This window comes from Oratosquilla oratoria, chromosome 1 (assembly GCF_046742065.1).
Source record: "Oratosquilla oratoria isolate Oo_2021 chromosome 1, ASM4674206v1, whole genome shotgun sequence".
NCBI lineage: Eukaryota > Metazoa > Arthropoda > Malacostraca > Stomatopoda > Squillidae > Oratosquilla > Oratosquilla oratoria.
The window spans coordinates 72,304,405-72,327,245 of NC_134777.1; the positions used below are offsets into that span (position 1 = coordinate 72,304,405).

At 38.9% G+C, this 22,841-nt stretch overlaps 2 protein-coding genes across 2 annotated transcripts in view; both read right to left on the minus strand.

Moving 5' to 3' along the window:
* LOC143028529 (cell adhesion molecule Dscam1-like) overlaps positions 1-11,013 on the minus strand; it is a 62,485-nt gene extending 51,472 nt beyond the window's left edge. Inside the window, exons 1-3 of the mRNA XM_076190781.1 lie at positions 10,897-11,013; positions 8,476-8,624; positions 2,817-3,048 (exon numbers count right to left, since the gene is read on the minus strand). Of these exons, the coding sequence (XP_076046896.1) occupies positions 2,817-3,048; positions 8,476-8,557 (314 nt within the window). The 5' untranslated portion in view covers positions 8,558-8,624; positions 10,897-11,013. The remainder of the gene's footprint in view (positions 1-2,816; positions 3,049-8,475; positions 8,625-10,896) is intronic.
* Positions 11,014-15,513: 4,500 nt separating this feature from the next.
* LOC143028534 (uncharacterized) lies at positions 15,514-15,948 on the minus strand. Its single transcript, XM_076190795.1, has one exon. The coding sequence runs from the start codon at positions 15,946-15,948 to the stop codon at positions 15,514-15,516; it is 435 nt and encodes a 144-aa protein (XP_076046910.1).
* Positions 15,949-22,841: the final 6,893 nt, after the last annotated feature.

Sequence of the window (22,841 nt, forward strand, 5' to 3'; positions counted from 1 at the left end):
AGCGCCTTGTTAATCTCTGCAGACCATCAAGAGTGTGGAGGAATTTCTGCAGTGTGTTGGCGCTTGCATTAGAATAATAATAATAATAAAAATGTGTACATGTTGATGCCATATGTCTGTGATAAAGTGTAACATAAAATAAAATGTAATAATTACAAAGGATTACAAAGGATTACAAAGGTGGAGCATGTATATAATTGATCGTGAACAATATCTTTTATTATATATGAGACAGAGGTGAGTGGAGAATGGTTGTATATGGATGATGTTGTGACTGCATGAGGAGGAATGGGCGGGGGGGGTGGGTGGGTGGGGTAGTATGTGTGAGTAAATTTTGACGCAGCCCGAAGGGATTTCTCCCCGTCCTCTCCTTATATGCAAAGGGGGACGGAGAGGGGGGGTCGCCGATTAAATGAAGCGGCCTTGCTGTGGATGTACTGTGTCTTGCGACACTGCTTCTGACCCAGGGCGGTGGGCAGGGTTCAGGGATGACCCGTCATCCAGGAGGTGCTCAGATGAGAGGAAGGGTGGGAGGGGTGTGGAGTGTATTTAGGGATGAAATGGGTGGGAGTGTTTTTATGCCTTTCCCTTTGTGGCTACCTCCCTTGGAAGGGGGAAAAAGCCTTGGTATATGTATGTATGTATGTATATATGAGACTGGGTTTTTGTCCATTTCTAAGATAAGGGCCTGGGATTTTGTCCACTGGGATTCTGTCCACTGGGATTCTGTCCACCGAGATTTTATCCATTGGGATTTTGTCTGTGCACCGGTTTGATTAGGTCACCCAGTGATTCTTGTACCTACATTCGCATTACTGGTGGTTCTATTTGTGTTATTGCTGTTTATGTAGGTGATTTGAACATTGCTTCTAAATCACCTGCTGAAATTCAAGACATCAAGAAATGTTTGTCAAAACAATACAAAATGAAGGACTTGAATCAGTTGAAATACTTTCTCAGAATTAATATCGATAAACAGAAAGAGAAAGTGTTCATTTATCAGAGCTCTTACATTGAGACTGTGTTAAAGAAATTTGATTTCCATAACGCTAATCCTGTTAAAACGCCAGTACTCAACTACTCAAGGCAAATGATGACTGATCTGTGTGACATTAATTTGTATCAGTCTGCTGTTGGTAGTTTGATGTATTTGTCAACAAAAACACTTAGGCACTTAAACTTACACTCTCTGGAAAGATGCAGAGTGCGGGGTGATCTAATAGAAGTGTTCAAGTGGATCAAAGGTAACTAAAAAGGGTAATGCAAACAAGGTCATCATAATAAAACAACAGGGCAGGACTCACAGTATGGGTATAAACTGGACAAATTTAGATTTAAGAAGGAAATAGGCAAGAATTGGTTTACTAATAGGGTGGTCGATGAATGGAATAAACTTGGTAACCATGTAGTAAGCGCTGAAACTATCAGTTGTTTTAAAAAACGATAAGACAACTTTATGGATGGGGATGACAGGTGGCCATAAGGCCTAGTGTAGGCCTTATGGCCTCTTGCAGTCTCCTTTATTCTTGTGTTCTTATGTAATTGCTGTAACATTGTTAGGTATTGCTCGAGACCCATTCAACACCAGTATGCTGTTAAACCAATATTTAGATATCTGAGAGGGACAGTTGATCTAGGATTACTGTATCTAAGCAAGATTTGTTCGAGTGTACGGGCTTTTCCGATTCAGATTGGGTGGGTGATACCAACAACCACAAATCTACTAGCAAGTATTGCTGAAGTTCAGTGGATATCTTGTTTCATGGAGGACTAGCAAATAGACATGTGTACCTTTGTCTATCACTGAAGTGGAGGATGTGATACTCGCTGCTACTTCACAAGAAGCCGTTTGGATCAGGAAAATCCTAAAGAGTTTTAAATTTAATGTTAAATTGCCAATGTTTATTTTTGAAGACAATCAGCTATGTATTCCTGTTGAGCATCCAAAAACCAAGCACGTTGACATTAATTTCACAATGTTAAGGACTTTATGAGCAAGAAAATGCTAAGCTTTACATATCATCCATCTGACGGAATGATTACAGATATTTTCACAAAAGCTCTTAATCCTTAACAATTTTTAAAATTGAGAGCTATGCTTGGTATGCTTTATCTTTTTGAATTATGCCATTATGAGCAGGAGTGTTGAATAATATCATACATAAAAATGTAATTCCATTGATGTTCATTTTTTTAATATTGATTAATTGTTTTATACCTACATATAGCATGTTTATTTTTGTTAAAACTCTGTTAGGTATATAATGTGAGGTGGTTGCCATATACTAGCACCAGTGCTTTGCTTCTCAATCATGACTGAGCATTGACAGAGTGAAGGTGTTATTTTCTTCTTCTCTTCTGCATTATTTTTTTTAAAGGAGTGTTGTGTACTGTACTTTTGTGTTCTATTAAAAGGATTAGTTATTGAGTGTCAAGTGTTGTTTGCACCCTGATACACAAATAGTTCCATAATTTCAACATAGATCTGGAAGGTCATGTAAGTCAGAAATTTTAAGCTTTTATTCAAGAGTGATCAATGTGGTGCAAGAAAGGGAGGGTGGCATGGAATGTGTGTACCTTGACCTATAAAAGGCTTTTGATAAAGTACTTCACAATCAACTTGTGTGGAGATTGGTAGATTAAGAGGCTAACTACTTGCTTGGATGAAAGATTTTTTCTTTTTATTAGGAGAAGATACATGAGGACAGAAATAAAGGATAAAATGCTAGGATGGAGAGCAGTGACCAGTGGAGTTTCACAAGGTTCAGTGCTTGCACCAATAATGTTTATCTTGAAAAGAAAAGAAAAAAACTAACTTGTTAAAGGCTGTAGCATAAATCTTGTAATTAGAGCCACATCGCAGATCTGTAAGTCTGTACTTGGAAATGGAGGCTGAAAGTGTAACACTTTTCCAGTTGCTAAAATCAGGCTTGTAATACAGTGTGTAGCCAAGGATAGGTGTAGTATCATCAGCTGTTGTGGGCTTCACTTGAACATCAATTTTGTTTGTGGCTGTAGATATAACTTCAATCTTGGGAGGTTGTGGTACTGTTGATAGGGAATATTGAATGTTTATTAGAAGTTATTTTTAAAAATAATACAGTATACGAAAACAAAGATCAAATACAATTGTAAATATGGTGATACACCTAAGTTATAACGTATGAATATATTTTGCAAGATAAGCTAGACATTAAAATTGCAAAATTGAGACTTACCTATTACCCTATACAGGAATACCTGTATTGACTAATTGGTGATTTGCTGTCAGTGCTCTATGGACTGTTTTTGTGGTATTGTTACAGACAAAAGTGAGATTGGAATGGAAGATGCGGGCATTTGTGAGCACATATAGCCAAGATAGAAAATTTGGGGGAGGAGAGAGAAGCATTTTGGATTGATCAGTGTGGTTTTAGGAGAAAAGTGAATATTGTGGTGTTGAGGGATCTGAACATTTTGGTGTTGAGGAATCTTAATGATAGAGTAGGTGATGAGGAACTGTAGAAAATCATCTGTACGGATATATGGAATGGATGAGAAGGAACAATAATCCAGAAATGATAATAGAGAGGTGGATTGAATGGGTAATTGTGGACAGATATATGGGATGGATGAGAAGGAACAATAACGCAGAGATGATAATAGAGGTGTGGATTGAATGGGTGATAATAGTGGACAGTATTTAAGAATAAAGGCAAGAATAACTACACTTGAGCCAGGGTGGTTGTTGGGGTTGGTGAAGAGGGCACTGATGGACTATGTAGTGAAGCCCAAAAGACGGAATGAAAGAATTTTGTACATCAGTGTATATAGGTGGGAGGGCAGTAGATTGTGAGATAATGTTTTCATGGAAAGGAAAATGAGAGTGGATGTTAAGTGGAGAAGGAAGAAAAATTAGGTAGAAGGGTGGTGAAGGTGAACAAATTGAATGAGGAAAAAGGAGGATATCTGGTGCAGTTGAGAGGGGTATGGAATGTAGTGAAGGATAGAGGAGGAATGGATACATTTCAAGAATCAGTTGCTGAAGTGCACAAAGACAGTATGTGGGATGAAGAGGCTGGGAGGGAACATAAGAAGAGGCAATGAATGGTGGGATGAAGAGATAAAAGCAGTGGTGTCTGAATAGAAATAAGCATTTAAAGAATGGCTGCATAGGAGCAACTGGGAATCATACTAGATGTACAGAATAAAAATGGAAGTTAAATGCAAGGAGAGGAGCAGATGTAAAATGGGATAGATGTTTGCCAGAGAATTTTTAAAATATTAAAAAGGAAGTTATTGTTAAGAACCATTTTCAGGGATATTAGCTGTGGAATTATCATTGTTGATAATTTGCTTTCTTGAACTTCATCTTGAGTGCTATTTCTGACATATTTCTCATTGTACCTCCACATGCCCACCTTTTTCTCCATAATATGTACACATTGCAACCCACAAATGTACAGATTTTCAGTCAGAAGCTAAACTAGATAGAGAATAACACTAAGTGGCTTAAAGGCCAAAGTAGGTCATCTTTATATGTTCACAAATTATAAGTCAAATATATGAAACAATTACACATAAAGTGAAATTAAAAGTAGTGCATTTTGTTTTATGTAGTAAGCTACTCTGTTTGTCAGGGTTCAGTGAGCTTCTTTGTGAAAGGGTAAATTATGTGGTTTTGTTGTTTCAAGTCCTTCAATATTGCAGAGCATTTAATGAACATAGAGTGGGAGGGATGGTCACCAGGACTATGCATAAATTGTAAGGAGATATAAGAAATTTGTTGAAAGTTTTATTCTCTAGACAATTCCATCATCCTTGAGGTGCTGATATTGGAGGAATGGTTGAATGAACTTCATCTGTGATGTGGGTTTGTATTTTGATTAAGCTATCCCCCTTGTAAAGGAGAAGTGGTCTTTGGAGCTTACATATGTACACATACTAAAAAGCTCTTTCCCTCTTATAAAGGAGATGACCTTACATTCTAATAAATAAATTGAAATTAGACTAGTGCTGCAAATGACTGAATTTCTTATTTAGTGTCCACTCTAAATAGTTTAATCTGCAAAGTCATATATATTGCCAGAATAAAACTGGAAGCTAGTTTGCAGTTTGGTGTAAAGTAATGGGTTTCGGGAATATTCTTTGCTGCAAATGTATGTCTTTACATTATCATCTTGCAACTTGGCTTCCACGTACTTGTACTGCATGACCCGTACATAATAATAGCCTGTGTCTGATGGTTCAGCAATGGTGTCACAACACTGTTGTGTTACTGCTTCCGTAAGTGCTATACAAGGTTAACTATTTTTATTGTGTTCAGCTCCCCTCCCCTAAATATGCAGGAAGCCCTCCCCAAGTCATAAGTTTTGGCTAATGGCCTGTATGGAAATATATATTTCTTCAGTCCTTTATATTTGTGAATGACAATCATAGATTATAATTAATCTTCCTTAGTTTGCTCTTATGAACTATTAAGCCCCCTCATCCCTTAGCATGAGCTCCCTTTTGTTAACAATGTGTGTGTGTTAAAAAGGAAGCCATCATGTAAACAGCAGTAGAATGAAGGAAAAAGATACTGAATTTATACTGATACCCTAGTGTCATGTACCACGAAGTGTTACGTGTAAGTGGCATGTACTCTCACTCCTCCCCTTTCAACTGCATCCAAGTGACCCTGCCAGAGTCAGAGCAGGTCAGGTCCTGTTAATTACCATTCCCCCTTTTGCCTTGGGCAAGACGGGCCGTAGCCGTCAGCATCGCGGCACTTATTGCCAAGTGGAATGCGTATATTTAGATTTCTTTCTTTGTAGCTTGTTTTTATCTGTGTACTGACCAGATGGCGTGCAACTGGTCCTTTGTATTTCTGTGTCCAGACGTGCGCTGCGCCGCACGATCCTGGACACCTTTAACATTGTAATTTTTACCATCGTATGGCAACACTCAATCGTCTGGCCGACTGGCTTGGTCAGATATGTCGATGAGTTGCCATACTAATGACTTACATGTATGTGCTTATTTTATTTTGTTAGTATTAAGATCTATATTATTGATATGTGTATTTGTATATGAGTTCTGTGTGGGTTCCCTTTGAGGCGTGTACATTGGATTAGATTTCTGTGCCGTGTTCACGTAGAATAGGGAAACTCTTCCTGTTCTTTCCTTTTTCGGCATTCTGACCCATCTTGGGTCACCACCTTTCCTATAAGACCCGGAACCCTCTTGCTTCGGCAGCTTCTTTCTATCTCCGAGTGCAGATCGGCGGGTCTCCGAGGGAGACAGTCTCCCTCCCCCCCTTTTTACCTAAGGATGTGAAAGGCAACCTAGGTAACCCACGTAAGTCTTTTTGGAAATTTTCCTTAGTTGGGTGCGAGGATTCCAAATTCCAGTGGAATAGTATTTTTCGGAGAGGAACGTGTCGATTAGACTTTTGTTCAATCTCTGTTTTATTCCTTCACCTTTTTTATCTTCTTACGTGATTTTATTTCGGGGTTTTTATTTTAGTTAGGTCACCTTTTTCTTGGGAGACTGAATTAGGAGTGTCATCAGGGACTTGTCCATCTTCTGGCCCTCGTTATCTGTTGTTTTTCTTATTTTTATCTATACGTGTTATTTTCATCTGTGTACCCGTGTTCGTAGGATTGTAATAGAAAAAAGAAAACGTCTCGTGAATTTTAAAAAATCTTTCTCATTTTATTTCAAAATTGGGATTAAATCTTGTTCATTAACTATTGTTCATTATAGTAAATTTTGTTTGTAAAGATTTTTTTTGTAATAAAACTTATAAAATTTGCCCCTCTTTTAAAGAACCTGGATACGACCGGGATAGGGGTTTGGGGATTACTAGAAAAACAATTTCATTAATTTTAAAGTATCTCTAAATATTCTCCTATCCCCTTTTGTCGTTTTATGACACTAGTAATATAAAAAGGTGTAGGATATGGGGACAAGATTAATGAAGTTAATGAAGTGAAAAGTGTTAAATTTGTGCTGAATATTGAAGAAGAAAGCGAAGTTGAAGATTCCTATTTTATCCGGTGACTGCAAATTTAGTTGATGAACAAGAGAAAAAAAAAAAAAAAATGCCGAACAATGACCCCCAAAACATGGTGGGCATTTCGCCGAGTAGATGCGGCGGCAGCATGATGACTAACTTGAAGGTCATATTCATTATGGCAATTTTCTTTTTCTTCCCCCCCACCCAAAAAAAAAAATGCCTTTAAAATTCCATTGTCAGAGAACTATTTGTTCGATTTTTTTTTTAACCGACCCTCCTTTTAATATATATCTAACGTATTTTGGATTTAGTTGACATTGTCCGAAGGCCGAACCGGACCTGTAAGTATTCATATGACAGCGTCATGGTGGTGTTGGAGCGCAATTGGCTTTCGTCGGTTTCAGTTAGAGTATCGTACGATGGCAATGAATGCTGATTGGCCGAAGTGATCTCGTACGATGCTGTAGCGCAACGCTGGGAAAGAGGGATGGAAAAACTTGAAGTGGCAGTTTTATTATTTGGCATACTTGTATTCTACTTTTCAGGAAGAGCCATGTATGTGCGAGTGTATAAAGTTTTTTGCCATTGCAATCTAATTTATTGATCATTTCCTCAATATACCTTTGCAAATAACTTCAAAATGCTTCTAAAATTGTTTGCATTTCAAATTCCCCAACTGATTCGGGTCGCTTCGCTCGCTTCCCACTCACTTATACATAGTTCAGCCCCCCCAAAAAAAAATCTGGATCCGCCACTGCATCTGACGACATAGTTACCTTAAACTACGAGGAAAAGAATATTGTAGATTTGATTTACCTGAATTTAGAAAATGGTTTTGACTATGTCCCGCAGTAGAAACTGTTAACTAACCTCGCTTTGAATGGGATGAGAGGTTACTTGATATGTTGCATTAGAAACTGGTTTAAAAATCGTGTGTGTGTGTGTATGTATATATATATATATATACCAAAAGATCTTTTCTTCCCTCATACAAAACGGGGGGGGGGGGCAAGCCAGCCATGGCATGCAGGCATGTACACACCCCTATCCATCCCACACCCATTTATTAAAAAAATAATAATAATAATTCTTTGTGGATGAAGGGCCATCCCTGCCTCCCGCCCACTTCCTGGGACATTGGCGATGGATAGAAATCTGCTACCTCCAAATTCGGAGCTGGTTGTAAGCTCCCGTGTAGGGTAGCGAGTGCATCTTTTGTGCATTTGATATTTTATGGACTTAAGAGTCCCTACGGACCCGAGACACGCAGCTTTTTTATGGCTGGAGGTCCCGTTCTCTCCTTTGCATGTGTGTCCGTGTACTTTGAGAGGCGTCGTGATAAAATCGAATAACGACAGCTTGAATAAATGTTACTGCAGTGGTAGTGAATATATTAATAGTAATATAAATAATCGTAATAAAATCGTTTAGCGGCAGGCAGAATGAGTTCTATAGACACCAATAGCAACCGATAATTTGAAACCTTGTATACATACCTGGACTGGCTAAAGCGACGACAACGACGATAACGGCAATAGCAAAGTGCAGTAGAGATCCGTACCATGGAGATGACATCATGGCTTGGGGGTGGGGGGGAGGAGCCAAGGCCACTGATTTCACAACACTAAAGGTAGACACTGAAAACCTTTGAGAATTCTCGATGGATTTATTATTATCATTGTTAATTTATTTTATATATTTTGTATTTATTTCGTTTTATTATCTTTTGTGGCAGGGTCAGAGGGGAGAATTAAGGGAGTTAGTGACGGAGTTTGAGAAGATAGGAGAAAGTTTATGGTAAATGTGGGTAAAAACAAGGTGATGAGATGTACAAGGGGAGGGGATTGCAGCGAGTTGGAGGTAATTTCTAAAGGAGAGAGGCTGGAGGAAGTGCATAGCTTTAGGTAGCTGGGGTCACATGTGGCATTAAAGGGAGGAGCGGAGATATGGGGAAATTGTAAATTGAGAGAAGCAAATAAATGCCTTGGGGGATTTAAAAAAAAAAGAGAAATAGGCATCTGGGAATGGATGCAAATAGGATATTACATGAAGGGGTGGTTGTGCCGACGGTTTTGTATGAAGCAGAGACTTGGAGTTTAAGAGAAGCAGAGAGGACATTTTTTTTTAATGCGTTTGAGATCAATTATGTGAGAAATGGTAGAGGTTGCCAAATTGGATAGAGTGAAAAACGAGGAGGAGAGCGAGAGTGGTAATGGAGATGACGAGGCTGATGAAAGAGTGTTGGAATAGTTTGGACACATGGAAAGAATGAGTGAAGAAAGATTGGTAAAAGAGGTGTGGAAGGTAGAAGGAGTGAATTTGAGGGACGACCGAGGATGAGATGGGTGGATGGGGTGAAGGGGGCGTTGAGCAGGAGGGGGATGTTTGTTGAGCAAGAGAGAAGGTAGGAGACGGATGAGTGGAGAGTGACTATGTATAGATGATAGTGTCATACAAGTGATGGGGGGGGGGGTAGGAGGTACTTATGTGTGAATGCTATTTCGACGCAGCTCGAAGGGATTTCTCCCCATCTTCTGTTTCTATATGAGGGAACGGAGAAGGGGGAGGGTCGCCGACTAAGTGAAGCGGGCTTGCTGTGGATGTACTGTGTCTTGCCTCTAACCCAAGGCAGTTGGCAGGATACAGGGATAACCTGTCTTCCACAAGGAGCTAAGATGAGAGGGAGGGAAGGGTGGTGGAAGGAATGGAATGTGTTATATTCGAACTATAATTTTGTTTATCAAATATCTTTTCTGTTCTTCCGTGTTTTAAGATCTTGTTAGTTAGATCTTCAAATAGAAATCAAGCAGTCATGTTTGGAGAATATTGTTGAACACAAGTGCGTTACGGACTGGAAAACAACATAACATCAGCATTATCTATCAACTGGATCAAAATACAATAATCTACAACGCCTAACGTTAGCACAATATATCATTTGGACGTATGTTTGGGAAGAAATCCATTCTAGGACAAACACGGCCTTTGTGGTGTATACTCTCTCGAAAACTTTCACAATTCTCCTTGGAGGGAGTGCATACCAAGGTCTATATACACCAGGTCTAACCGTTTGAGCCGTTCTGCGCAGCTTCTGACGTCATCTGGCTGCTTCCGTTTTCTCTTTGTGAAACACTGAAGAAAACTGTGAAACGCTAAGGAAGACTGGAACTATTATATTTTCCCCCTGTTATCTCTCTCTCTAGCTCATTCCTATTATCAGTGTGTGTGTGTGTATTTATATACTTGTATTTTACAGGAAGGGGACATATCGTCGTGTGTGCTTGGATTAGGCTACGGTTACTATGGATGCGAATTCTGACGAATATCTGTTCGGACGAGTTCGGACGAATTCGAAGAAAAACCAAACACCATCCATTCCAACGAAAGTGTTTACAGTAGCAGCAACGAACACGTCAGAACACGTACCAAGTCGTCAGAACCAATTGAGCGTTCAAACAAGTTTGATATTTTCATGCGACCTGCGTCTGTTTTTGGTATTTTTGTGCGTTGAATTTCGATTGATTTTATTATTCCACCATGGATAACGATAAATTGATCAGCCTTGTGTACGAGAACAGGTGTTTGTGGGATATGAGAGACAAAAATTCTTGAAATAACATTTGGAACTCTCCTTTGTCGTCTCTGTTAAAAAATAACTGGTTGACATGTTCATTTTTTCCACCATTTAACAACACTAACTTTATTAGCGGACTTTCAACAATAAAATATTGATCAAGTTCGTCCATCTTTGCTGGGCGGCAGAAAGTAAAACGTAATGACTATGATTATGTCACTATCAGAATATCAGAAAACGCGTACAGTGTAACCACCTTGTTCTGACGCATTCGTCAGAATTCGCATCCATAGTAACCGTAGCTTTATGAGGAAAATATAAACGAATTGGAGGTATGACTGACCTGCGCTGTCGTCTGCACGCTTTAGTATCCTTTCTCGGAATGAGTTATCAGTGGCCCGAGGGATGTTGTCGGCCCAAGCCTGTACGCACGGGCAAGTGCACACACTGCCCCTTCCGCCTCCCACCACATACGCATACAAGGACACCAGCTTACTGTGATACCGCGCTCAACTGCTAAGTCAGCTGTTGAGGGCTGAAAAGCATTACAACTCTGCAAGGATTTGATTGATTAATTTATTTATCTATTTATCATTATTTTGCAAGGTCACAAAATTACCCATAGATCGGTCCACATATGAGCTCCGAGTTCTCATCCGGTAGGTTAACAACTGTTGGTCTATATAAGCAGTGTTGGCGCTGTGATCTATGCCAGTTCCCACAAATGAGTGAATTTTTTCCCACAAAATTCCCACAAGGAAATCTAAATTCCCACATTTTTCCCACAAAAAAGAAGGAATTATTATAACACAAATAAGTTCATTGCAACACATATTTAATCAAATTCTACACAAAAATAATGGTAAGCAGTTTAAACATTATAGGTTGGAAGTTACAGTAACTAAAGTTTACTTTTGTATGAAAGATAAAATTCAGAATAAAAATAAAGTATTGTCTTTTACATTGAAATTAAGTTTTAATTATTTCTTCTAAAACTACATTGAAATTATAAAAAAAAAAAAAAATCAAAATACAATTTCATTCTATGTCTACTTCCAAATAAACAATGTCTTGATTTTCTCGTGTTTTTTCTTCAGCCTTAGCAAACAAGTTCTTTAATTAACATGTCTTCAGTGGGAATAAAGTCAACACAAGATGAACCCTGAAGAGACAAGCCATACCTAATTTTCAAAATAGCCTCAACAGATCGTAAACTAAATTTGTTCCTTACTTTTGAGTGCACGATGTTCATAACCGAAAATACCCTTTCTACATTTGCATTTGAGAAAGGCAAAGACAATAATGCCACGGCGAAGGCAGCAATATTAGGGAACTTCCGGTTACCTGCAGAATCTAGTTTTTCATATACCTCTGCCCAAAATGCAACACTGCTTTCCAAATATGATTTTGGCCATTGCTCAAGGCTAAGTACATCCCATTCATTTTCTAGTTCATCTATATATCTGACTAGATCTGAGCAATAGTTGCAATAGAACCCTTGATTTGAGAAGTGGCTATACGAGGATGCAATTTCTGTAAAAGAAGTAGGGTGTCAACATTATCTGGCAGGCGGAGCTGCACTTGATTAATCAATTCAAGTACAAACTCTTTACATTTCTCTTTGACGTTAATCAACTGCTTAATAATGGTTAAGGTACAAGAGTCTGCAAATGTGTTGAATTCATAACCAAACTTGATAGCATTCAAAGGCAAAATATAATTCTGAAATTTTAAAGAAGGGAGATCTTCTTTGGCACATTTTGATAAGTGACCTAATTCTACCACCATATGCATAATATTACGATACATATCGATCAGGTCTTCAGTAAGTTTAGCTACCCCAGCATTTTGCCCTTGGAAAAGTGTGTTGACTCTCACCACCTCATTAAATACTTTCCGAACATATAAAAGGTATAACTTATTATGAGGATCATTGTAAGCTTGGATAGGTTGTTTTGCTGTGTAGCAACGCTCACTCGTTTCGCACATTTCAAAATGCAGTTTTAGGGAGTCCCATTGACCAAGGATAACACTGATTGCCTCCAAACGGGACGACCAACGTGTGCTAGCTAACCCAGGCACTTTCTTGGTACACGATCCTCAAGAACTTTATACAACTCTGTCTATTTGTTGATCCTATTTGGACTATTAGAGAACCATGTGTGTGTCTCTCTAGACTGACTGTCCTGACAATTAATTGTTCCTGTCCACCTACTTTATGTAAACTGTATGTCGTCACTTAAGGCCTACGTTTGGTACGTCCGAGTCACTGCGCACTCTATTCAAATTTCGTAATTCGTTCTGTACGTGTACGTTGGTCGTACTCTCCACTGTCCGCTCTCACACGCTCTATGTGAAATCACGCTTGCGGTCCCGTGAGACGTGCAAAACGTTCTCCTTCTTTGCCTCTCTAGGTTCTGTACCAATACATACATCATATAAATAGACATTAAGCAATAAAGATTAAATATGATGTTTTTCGTATTAGGGTAGACTTAGCTAGAATATAATTGGTATTCGGTAGTCTTAATTTTTTCACCAGTGCCTATTTATCTACAAATTTAGGGCACTTGTCACATTTTTATCTTGGTTAATGAAAAACTACAAGATTTGTGGTTGAAAAAAAAACAACCACAAGACTCAAAGATAAAAAATATATATATACTAGATCTAGAAGGAAAATACAAGGAGTGGCAACACTGCTTACGAAATACGAATTTATGAGAACACCAATGCCACCCCAGCCCCCCACCGCCTGGCCCGGGACAGCTATAACCGTCTGTTGATACTTGGCTGATACATATTTGAAAATTAGCTGTGTATGTACTTTTGCACTATTATTATTACTATTATTTTAACATTTACTTGATATCCCATCAAAATTCCACAAAATCAAAATTCCCATGAGACCTCCAACAAAAATGGAAATTACATATATATATATATATATATATATATATATATATATATATATATATATATATATATATTGAGGTGTTAAATTCTTCCCACAAAACATCCCATGTGAGCAAATTTCTCCCACAAATTTGTGGGAAATTCCCACAAAATGGCATCCCTGTATAATATAAGTCCAGTGATCCAAGACCGCGGTGAATCTCACACACACGGACACACATTCACACACGACTCGGTGGCGCATTGGTAGAGTTGCCGGCCGCCACTACGGCGGCGGTCCGAGTTCGAATCCCACCCAGGGCTGAAATAATTTCAGTATCGTTGCGGGTCGTTACTCCAACTCGTGGACGGGGAGTTGTGTGTCACAGCATTACCCATAGATCGATCATATATGAGCTCTGAGCTCTCTTCCGGGAGGGAAATAGCTGTCGATCACGAGTCCAACAGGTGATCGAAGACCATGGTGAATCACACACACACGCATAAAGAGTGGCAGACGAAACAATCTTTTCTATATACAAAGAGGCTTCTTCCTCCTTATATAAGAGGTAGCCAGCCAAGGCACGCACCCACTCCCACCCATCCCCCACTCCCACCCGAGTCCTATTTGTTTCCCTTCTTCTATCTTAGCCCCTTGGAGATGAAGGGTCATCATTGTCCTCCGCCCAGTGCCTTGTGAGAAGCAACGCAGCAAGACACAGGAGCACATCCACAGCTGGGCCAGCCGCTTCATTTACACGGCGACCCTCCCCCCTCGTCCCCTCATGCGAAAATAGAGAAAACGAGGAGAAATCCCTTCGGGCCGCGCAGCTTATAGTCCTTTCACGTTGTACGTTAAAAACAATGTTCATGCTTGTGTTTTAGAGAAAGTGAAACAGGATGCATATGATAGTTTGTGGGTAGAGTTAACCCAAACAAATGGACAAAAAATGAATGTAGGTGTAATATATAGGCCAAAGACATCATCATTAGCAGACGACAAACTGTTATTTCAAGAACTGTCTAGTTTCTGCAACCGGGATTTATTGATAATGGGTGATTTCAATTTTACTGACATTGATTGGATGACCCCTGAACATGGCCATATAGGTAGTCACTTGATTGATTTTCTTGGTGACAATTACTTAGTTCAGCATGTAAAAGAGCCCACAAGATATGGAAACTTACTCGATCTATTGATCACTAGCCGCGAAAGCATGGTAACTGATGTAGAAGTCGGTGAAACTGTTGCAAATAGCGATCATAACTTAGATTCAAACTCCTATTTTTTTTTAGAATAGATACTTGTGTTTCTAAAATACCCGATTTCAGTAAAGCTCAGTTCATAGGACTACATCAGGAGCTTCAGGTTATAGATTGGGAGGCAAAATTAAACGAAAGACCTGTAGATCAGATGTTGGAAATATTTCAAAATACGCTCACTAAGATGATTCATATTTACGTTCCTTTTAAGGACAGACGTCCCCCAAATCAGGCCCGCCCAAAGTGGCTCGACAAAGAAACTGAAAAAAGTATTGCTAAAAAGAGACAGGCTTATAAAAATTCTTGAATTTTTAGTGACTTGGAAATAGTCGAATTAATGAATATCATTATTTTATGCAATTTTTTTTTTTTTTTTTTTTTTTCTTTTTTTTTTTTTTGATGAATAAATGTCCATATCTTCTTCTGGACCAGACGAGTTTCCATAGAGAATATGGCCGATGTAAGGCCTTCGTGACGAAGGTTTCTCACCAAAATATCGCGAAAGAAGAGCTTGACGAGCCGAAACTTGTCCGAAGATCATCTCTTCCACAAGTGCGACTCCTGAAGAGCTCACTCTGTTCTCGAGGCCTTGGAAGTCCTCGACGAGCTCTTGAGTCACGGTGTAAACGAAGACGACGCTGAGCTCGAGAAGGTCGTCTCTTTGGCTGTTGTCGACGACTTGATCTTCTCGAACTGCCATCCCGAAGTCGGTGATCTTGACGATGCCAGTCCTGCTGAAGAGGACGTTCCTGGCTGCCAAGTCACCGTGGACAAGTCCTGCCATGTGGATGTGGCGTAGGCCTCAAAGGCACTGAAGCCAGATCGATTTAATTTCATCCTCCCGGAAACGTAATCCATGGGAGGTCATTCTGTTCGTAGTCTCTTCGAGAGACAGATCCATAAGCTCGAGGATAAAATGAACCTGCTCGTTCTGCAGGTCTTCAATAACACCGTGCAGGCTGATGACATTGGGATGGTTTCTCAAAGTTCTAAGAGCATCAAGCTCTCTGTTGATCGCCTCCGAACAGAGCTCTTTGATCTGGGTCTTGATGGCCACTTTCTCTCCGGTCGATCTGGAGACCGCGCTGTGGACCCATCCGAAGGCGCCAGATCCCAAAAGAGCTTCGATCTCGAAGATCGCGCAAAGTTCGGAGGAGAAGGGTCCGATGACCCATTGGACTTCCATGGCCTCTTGTTCTTCTCCCACGACGATTCCTCCGAAGGTTTCGAACTCCATCGTGTCTTTGTCGCTCGAGTACTGAAGGTACGAAGGCCGAAGGGTTCCGGGAAAAAAAAGTCTTTAGAAATTTTGAGTTTCAGGGTCCAACTCGGAAAAGAGTACCGTATTTCATCCATCTTTAGGGAGAATAAAAAAAACAGTGTAGCTTTAAATTATGCACTAAATACTCTCTTGGATCACTCATTCTTCGTCACGTATGACTTCGTTCGGTTTGTGACTGCCGGCAGGTGATTTTATTCATCCAAGAGAATAGTATTTCATTGTTAAATAGTGTGTAAACGAACGAAGTATAGTATGGGTTGAATTTGTATTATTATTTTGATTGGTATTCTTTTATCTGATGATTTATTTGTTTGTCTTAAACGTTGACAGGGGCGATCAAAATACAAATTTGTGTGTGTATTATGCATGTATGAATTTATGGAAGTGTGTGTGTGTGTGTGTGTGTATTCACCTTGGTCTTTGGATCACGTGCTGGACTCGTGATCGACAGCTATTTCCCTCTCGGAAGAGAGCTCAGAGCTCGTATGACCGATCTATGGGTAATGCCATGACCTAACACGCACACACACACACACCAACTCCTCGCCCTTAGAGTTGGAGTAATGACTCGAAGCGCAGCGATGCTTAAATTATTTCAGCCTTGGGGATACGCACCGGGACCGCCGTAGTGACAGTCAGGGACTCTACCAACGACGCCACCGAGTGTGTGTGTGTGTGTGTGTGTGTGTGTGTGTGTGTGTATGTGTGCATGTGTGTGTGTATGTGTATGTGTGTGTGTGTATGTGTGTGTGTTTATGTGTGCGTGTATGGGTACGTGTGTGTATGTGTGTCTATGTGTGTGTGTGTTTGTGTACGTGTGTGCATGTGTGTGTGTATGTGTTTGCACACACTGTTTCCTTGTCTAATTCAAAGTATCCCCCATTCTGTCTGGGAAGCCATTATTTTTCAGATCTCTTCTATAATTATTCCTTTTGAGTTTCTTTTCATGTCCTCTTGTTTTTCCGTTGTCCCATTTTAATAAATCATCTCTAGTATTTCCATTCCTTTCATGATTCTTTAAATAGTCAGTAGATCTCCTCTTTCTCTTCTTTGTTCCTGAGTTGGTATTTCCAATTTGGACAATCTTTGTTCGTATGTTAATTTGGAGTGTTGGTGCCATCTCTGTCGTTGCTCTTTGTATTCGTTCTAATTTCTTTATATTGTTTTTAGTAGTGGATGTCCATAGTGTTGGAGCGTACTCCATACTCCAGTTTTGGTCTAATTGGTAGGTCTCTTTCCGAGTTCACTTTTTTGACTTGACCAATTTTGTAATTTCTCGATATTTTATTTTTACTTTTTGCAAACTCCATTATACTGTACTACACTTGTTGATATTAAAGTTCTTTTTCCACTTTTGACTCCATTTCCAGATTTTGTCTAGGTCTATCTGTAATGATTGACAATCTTCCTCTGTACTTGGAGGAGGAGCCTTACCCCTTCAGAGGTTTCGTCTTTGCTATCACACAGAGTCAAGTCAGTCTAAGTCTTAGTCTAAAAGTCTCAAATTTATCTAGATATTCTAAGTCGCGGGCAAGTCTCTGCCTATCAGAAGTCAGGACTGCGGCCCGGAGAACCGTACAGAAGGTTGGTATATGAAATAAAATATAAATCCAGCCCCCCACACCCCGTACACTCATATACTCAAATTAAACACAAATAAAAGTCATAGATACGAGAATTTAGTCTCATTCAACACCACCATTTTGAGGTATGATAATGAGAGATGCACATACACTTGTTCGTACTTCCCTGATCCAAGCATTTTGGCCAGCTACCACTTAACTTTATATACGTAAACAGGGGGGCACGAAATTGGTGGCACCACTGTTACGCTCCTCTGAAGAGTAGGGGCTATGACCCCCGGAGGGTGCGAACTTAGGTTTCGCTAGGGTAAGAGAACAAACCAGTGGTCCAAGTTTCTTTGTTTATTACGAGTGCTAGAGTGTGTGTATTGTGTATGGGAGTGGAAAATCAGACTACTTGCCTTTGACCCGATGCTCGGAGCAGCTGTCTAACGACTGCTCTCCTTCTGTCTCTAAACCTTAAGGATACCTCGGTAATGTTAGGCACCTCCCTCTAAGGCCGTACATTTCATCTTGGTGCTTCCATGATTGGCTAAGGATAGAACACTAACACAATTTTAACGAAAAGCTACAAACACTACACAACGTGGGCTGGCTTAGCCGAATACACCAGGTCTTTTCATTCATGTGATGTATTAGTTCTTTCCGATAAGGGCTGTCATGGGAGGCCCATACGCTTATTTTTCTGATAAAGGCTTTCAGGCAAGGTCGTGACGAGGTCAGGCAGGGTCATAACGAGGTCGTGAGAATCAGTATGTAACGATGTGGGTAGGGTGATATCAGAGAAACTTGTTCAGAATTACAAGGTCTTTCTTCAGGAGATGAAGGAGCGTGGGAGCCGTCACGCAGTCTGTGGGATCCTTCCGAGGATCTACGCTGGCACGTGTTGGAACAGTAGAGTCATAGGGATCAATGTGAGGATATCACGATTGTGCACGCAACTGGAATACCACTTTCTTGATCCTTGGTATCTCTTTTTCAGGCGTCATGACCTTTATGCTTCTGAAGGAATCCACCTTACTCGCAGAGGCAAAGATGTTCTTACAAACATCATTGTGGGAGTTTGTAATGAACTAGTTCCTTTTTTGGGATAGGAACTCAAAGGTAAGGGGAAATAGAGTGTCCTGGGGAAAACAGAGTAGGGTATAGTAATAATGTAGAGCAATATGTCAGTGTAGGAAAAAATATCATTTTAAGATATAATGTCGGTAGAGGACGAAATATTACACTAGGATGTAATGCCAAAGGACAAAATATCACTATGGGATATATTAATAGTGGAGGACAAAATATCACGATGGGATATAATGATAGGGGAGGAAAAAATATCACGATGGTATACAATGATAGTAGAGGACAAAATATCACGGTAGGATATAAAGTCAGTGGAGGACAGAATATCATTTTAGGAAGGGATGCCGGAGAGAATGTCAGCGAGCGACGGGTGGCCGGTGTGGAACGCGATGACGTAGTGGGGCAAATTGTACACAAGAGATCAAACGACCGAGAGGGACCAGAGGTCCGTGATGGGGCAAACGTCCATGAGGCATTGAATGTCAGTGAAGTACCAAATGTCATTATAGAACAATATGTCAACAAATAACAAAATTATATTGTAAGAAATAATCACGAGTTTCTTAATACCATGCACTTTAATGCTCGTAGTATTAGGAATAAATTTTAAGAAATACAGGCATATGTCAAAAGTGAAAATCTAGATATGATAGGAATAATCGAAACATGGTTAAATGGTAAAGAGTTTGAGGCTGAATTTAATATTGCGGGATTTAAACACTTTCATCAGGATAGAAACCACAAGAAAGGTGGGGGTGTTCTTTTATACGTTAAAAGCAATGTCCATGCCTGTATTTTACAGAAAGTAAAACAGGATGCATATGATAGTTTGTGGGTAGAATTAACCCAAACAAGTGAACAAAAAATTAACGTAGGTGTAATATACAGGCCAAAAACATTATAATTAGCAGACGACAAACTGTTGTTTCAAGAACTGTCTAGTTTCTGCAACCGGGACTTATTGATAATGGGTGATTTCAATTTTACTGACATTGATTGGATGACCCTTGAACATGACCATATAGGTAGTCGCTTGATAGATTTTCTCGGTGAAAATTACTTAGTTCAGCACAAGAAATGGAAACTTATTCGATCTATTGATCACTAGCTGTGAAAGCATGATAGCCGATGTGGAGGTTGTTGAAACTATTGCAAATAGCGACCACAACTTAGATTCAAACTGCTGAAAATTTTAGAATAGATACATGTGCATCTAAAATACCCGATTTTAGTAAAGCTCAGTCAGGAGCTTCAGCTTACAGATTGGGAGGCAATTTTAAGCGAAAGACCTGTAGATCAGATGTGGGAAATATTTCAGAATACGCTTGCTAAGATGATTCATACAGGCTCGCCCAAAATGGCTCGACAAAGAAACTGAAAAAAAAATATTGCTAAAAAGAGACAGGCTTATAAGAAATACAAAAGCTCGGGTGCACCTAACGACTATCAAAGTTATGTAATGATACAGAGAGATTAAAAAAAAATAATAATGAAATAAATAAATAAATAAAAAACGAAAACGACAATACGAAATGAACATCGCTGATAAATCCAAAGAGAATCCCAAAGAATTCTATAGTTACATTAGAGATACAAGGGTGATCAGGAATCACATTGGTCCACTATTATCTGCTGACGGTCAACTTGATTATTCAAACGAAGGAATGTGTAATACTTTAAACAACTATTTTAGCTCAGTATTCGTAAACGAAACACCTCAAAATGAACTCCAAACTGAAATCTGTGAAAAATCTAGGGTAAACTTACTACGGTAAATATAACAAAAGAAAAAAATTAAAAGGTGTATTGAGAAACTCAAAATTAATGAAACACCAGGTTGGCATACAAGAGTCTTAAAGGAAATGAAAAATGAGATTGTTGTTCCATTAGAAATTATTTTCAAGAAATCCATCATATCCGGAGATGTCCCAAGAGAATGGAAGCTAGCTAACGTCACTCCAATATTAAAAAAAAAGTGACAAAAAGAAACCAAGTAACTACAGGCCTATAAGCTTGACTTCAATCGTAGGAAAAATGATAGAAACTATCATCAGAGATGCTATCGAACATCATTTAGAAAGTAACTGTTTGATAAATGATAGCAAGCATGGATTCAGACGGAAATTTTCTTGCGTGACTAATTTACTCGAATTCTACAACACAGTCACCTCGAGTTATGGCAAAAGAAACAATATAGATTTAATATATTTGGACTTTGAAAAAGTTTTTGATACCGTCCCCCACGAAAGACTACATACTAAATTAGCTTCACACGGAGTAAGTGGCAGCCTATTAAGTTGGACTAGAAATTGGTTGAATGATCGAAAACAGAGTTGTTTTAAATGAAAAAACATCTAGATGGAAAAATGTTACGAGTGGAGTTGCTCAGGGTTCCGTTCTTGGGCCACTTCTATTCATAGTATATATATAAATGATATGGACTACGGACTAAAATCTATTGTCTCCAGATTTGCTGGTGATACAAAACTGTGCAGGATGGCAACTGATCACTTCAATCAATTAGATATTCAAGAATATTTAGATAAATTACAGCAGTGGTCTGAAAAGTGGATAATGGAATTTAATATAAGTAAATGCAAGGTTATGCACATAGGTAAAAATAACAGTAAGAACGATTAAATATCATTTGGAAATTCGTTAACAAAAGTGGATAGTAAGAAGGATCTCGTCGTAATTATCAGTAACGTTCTCAAATCATCTAAGCAGTGTATTTCAGCCTGATTTTCAGACTGATTGCGTGATGTTTTGACTTCAAAAGTCCATCTCTCATTAACAAGCTATATAAATCGTTAGTTCTTCCACATTTGGAATATGCTGTTTCCGTATGGTCACCGAATCTCATTTAAAACATTGACAGATTGGAAAAAGTACAACGGCGAGCCACAAAACTGATTCCAAATATAAGAAATAAATCATACGAAAATCGACTAAAACATATGAATCTATTTTCCCTAAAAAAGCGTAGACTCAGAGGTGACTTGATACAGGTCTTTAGGATTCTAAAGGGAATTGACATCAAAAGTGACTAAATTTTCACACTGAATGAGAATCCGACAAGAAATAATGGTCTCAAACTGTCAGGAAATGGATTTAATTTGGAAGTGGGTAGAAACAACTTCGCCAACCGTGTAGTTAATGAATGGAATAAACTTCCTGCAGAGGCAGTGCAATGTAGTTCAGCTCGAAGCTTTAAGATTCGTTTAGATAAACACCTAAGCAAGATGCTGTAATGACTGCCATTTATTTTATATTATTTATTTGTTTGTTATTATTTGTCTGTTTATTATTATTTGCTTGATTTTCATTTATTATTAGTTATCTGTCATTTTATTATTTACTATTTACCTGTTTGTTTATTATTTAACTATACCAATGCATTTATTGATTTTATTCATTATTTATATTATTATTGTTTTTTTTCTATTCGTATTATATTTTTTCCGCATCCAACCTAGTTATGGACCAAAAGGTCTCCTGTCGGCATGCTCCGCCTTTGTAATCCTTTGTAACCAGACAATTATATTCAGTTGAGGGAAAACTCCTTTCATGATTTCCTTGACTGAAAGGCGAATTCGATAGACTCGTCAAACCGAACATACACCTTTGAATTGGACAAATTTAGGTTTAAGAAGGAAATAGGCAAGATCTGGTTTACCCACAGAGTGGTCAATGAATAAAACCGACTTAGTGACACCGTAGAGGGCGCTGAAGCTATCGGCTGTTTCAAGAGAAGATTAGATAACTTTATGGATGATTGGTGGTCTTAAGAGACATGGTACTGCCTAGTGTAGGCCTTATGGTCTTTTGCAGTCTCCCCCATTTTCATGTTCCTCTGTTCCTTCTGGCATCTGCCAAGGAATAAAGAAAAAATCGTCTCATGACATCACTCGAGACGTCGTTTGACGATTTGATTATTCAGCCGAGGGAAACTCCAATTCTTTGTTGATTCGCAATGAATTTCCTGAAATAAATATTAATTTCTTTTTATTATGTAAAAATTTTTTTGTATATATATATATTTTTTGTGATTTAGACCTGTATTAAATAATGCTGGTCAATTTTTTCGAACTTGGCTTTGATAGAAATATTAATATATTTTGTTTTCAAATTTTTGACAAATAAGCGATTTTTCTTTCAGCTCCACATACCTGTCATCAGCCGCATTTACAG

Bases quoted from the DNA above. Each gene is read 5' to 3' on its own strand.
- LOC143028534 (XM_076190795.1), bottom strand. From the start codon at position 15,948: ATGGAGTTCGAAACCTTCGGAGGAATCGTCGTGGGAGAAGAACAAGAG.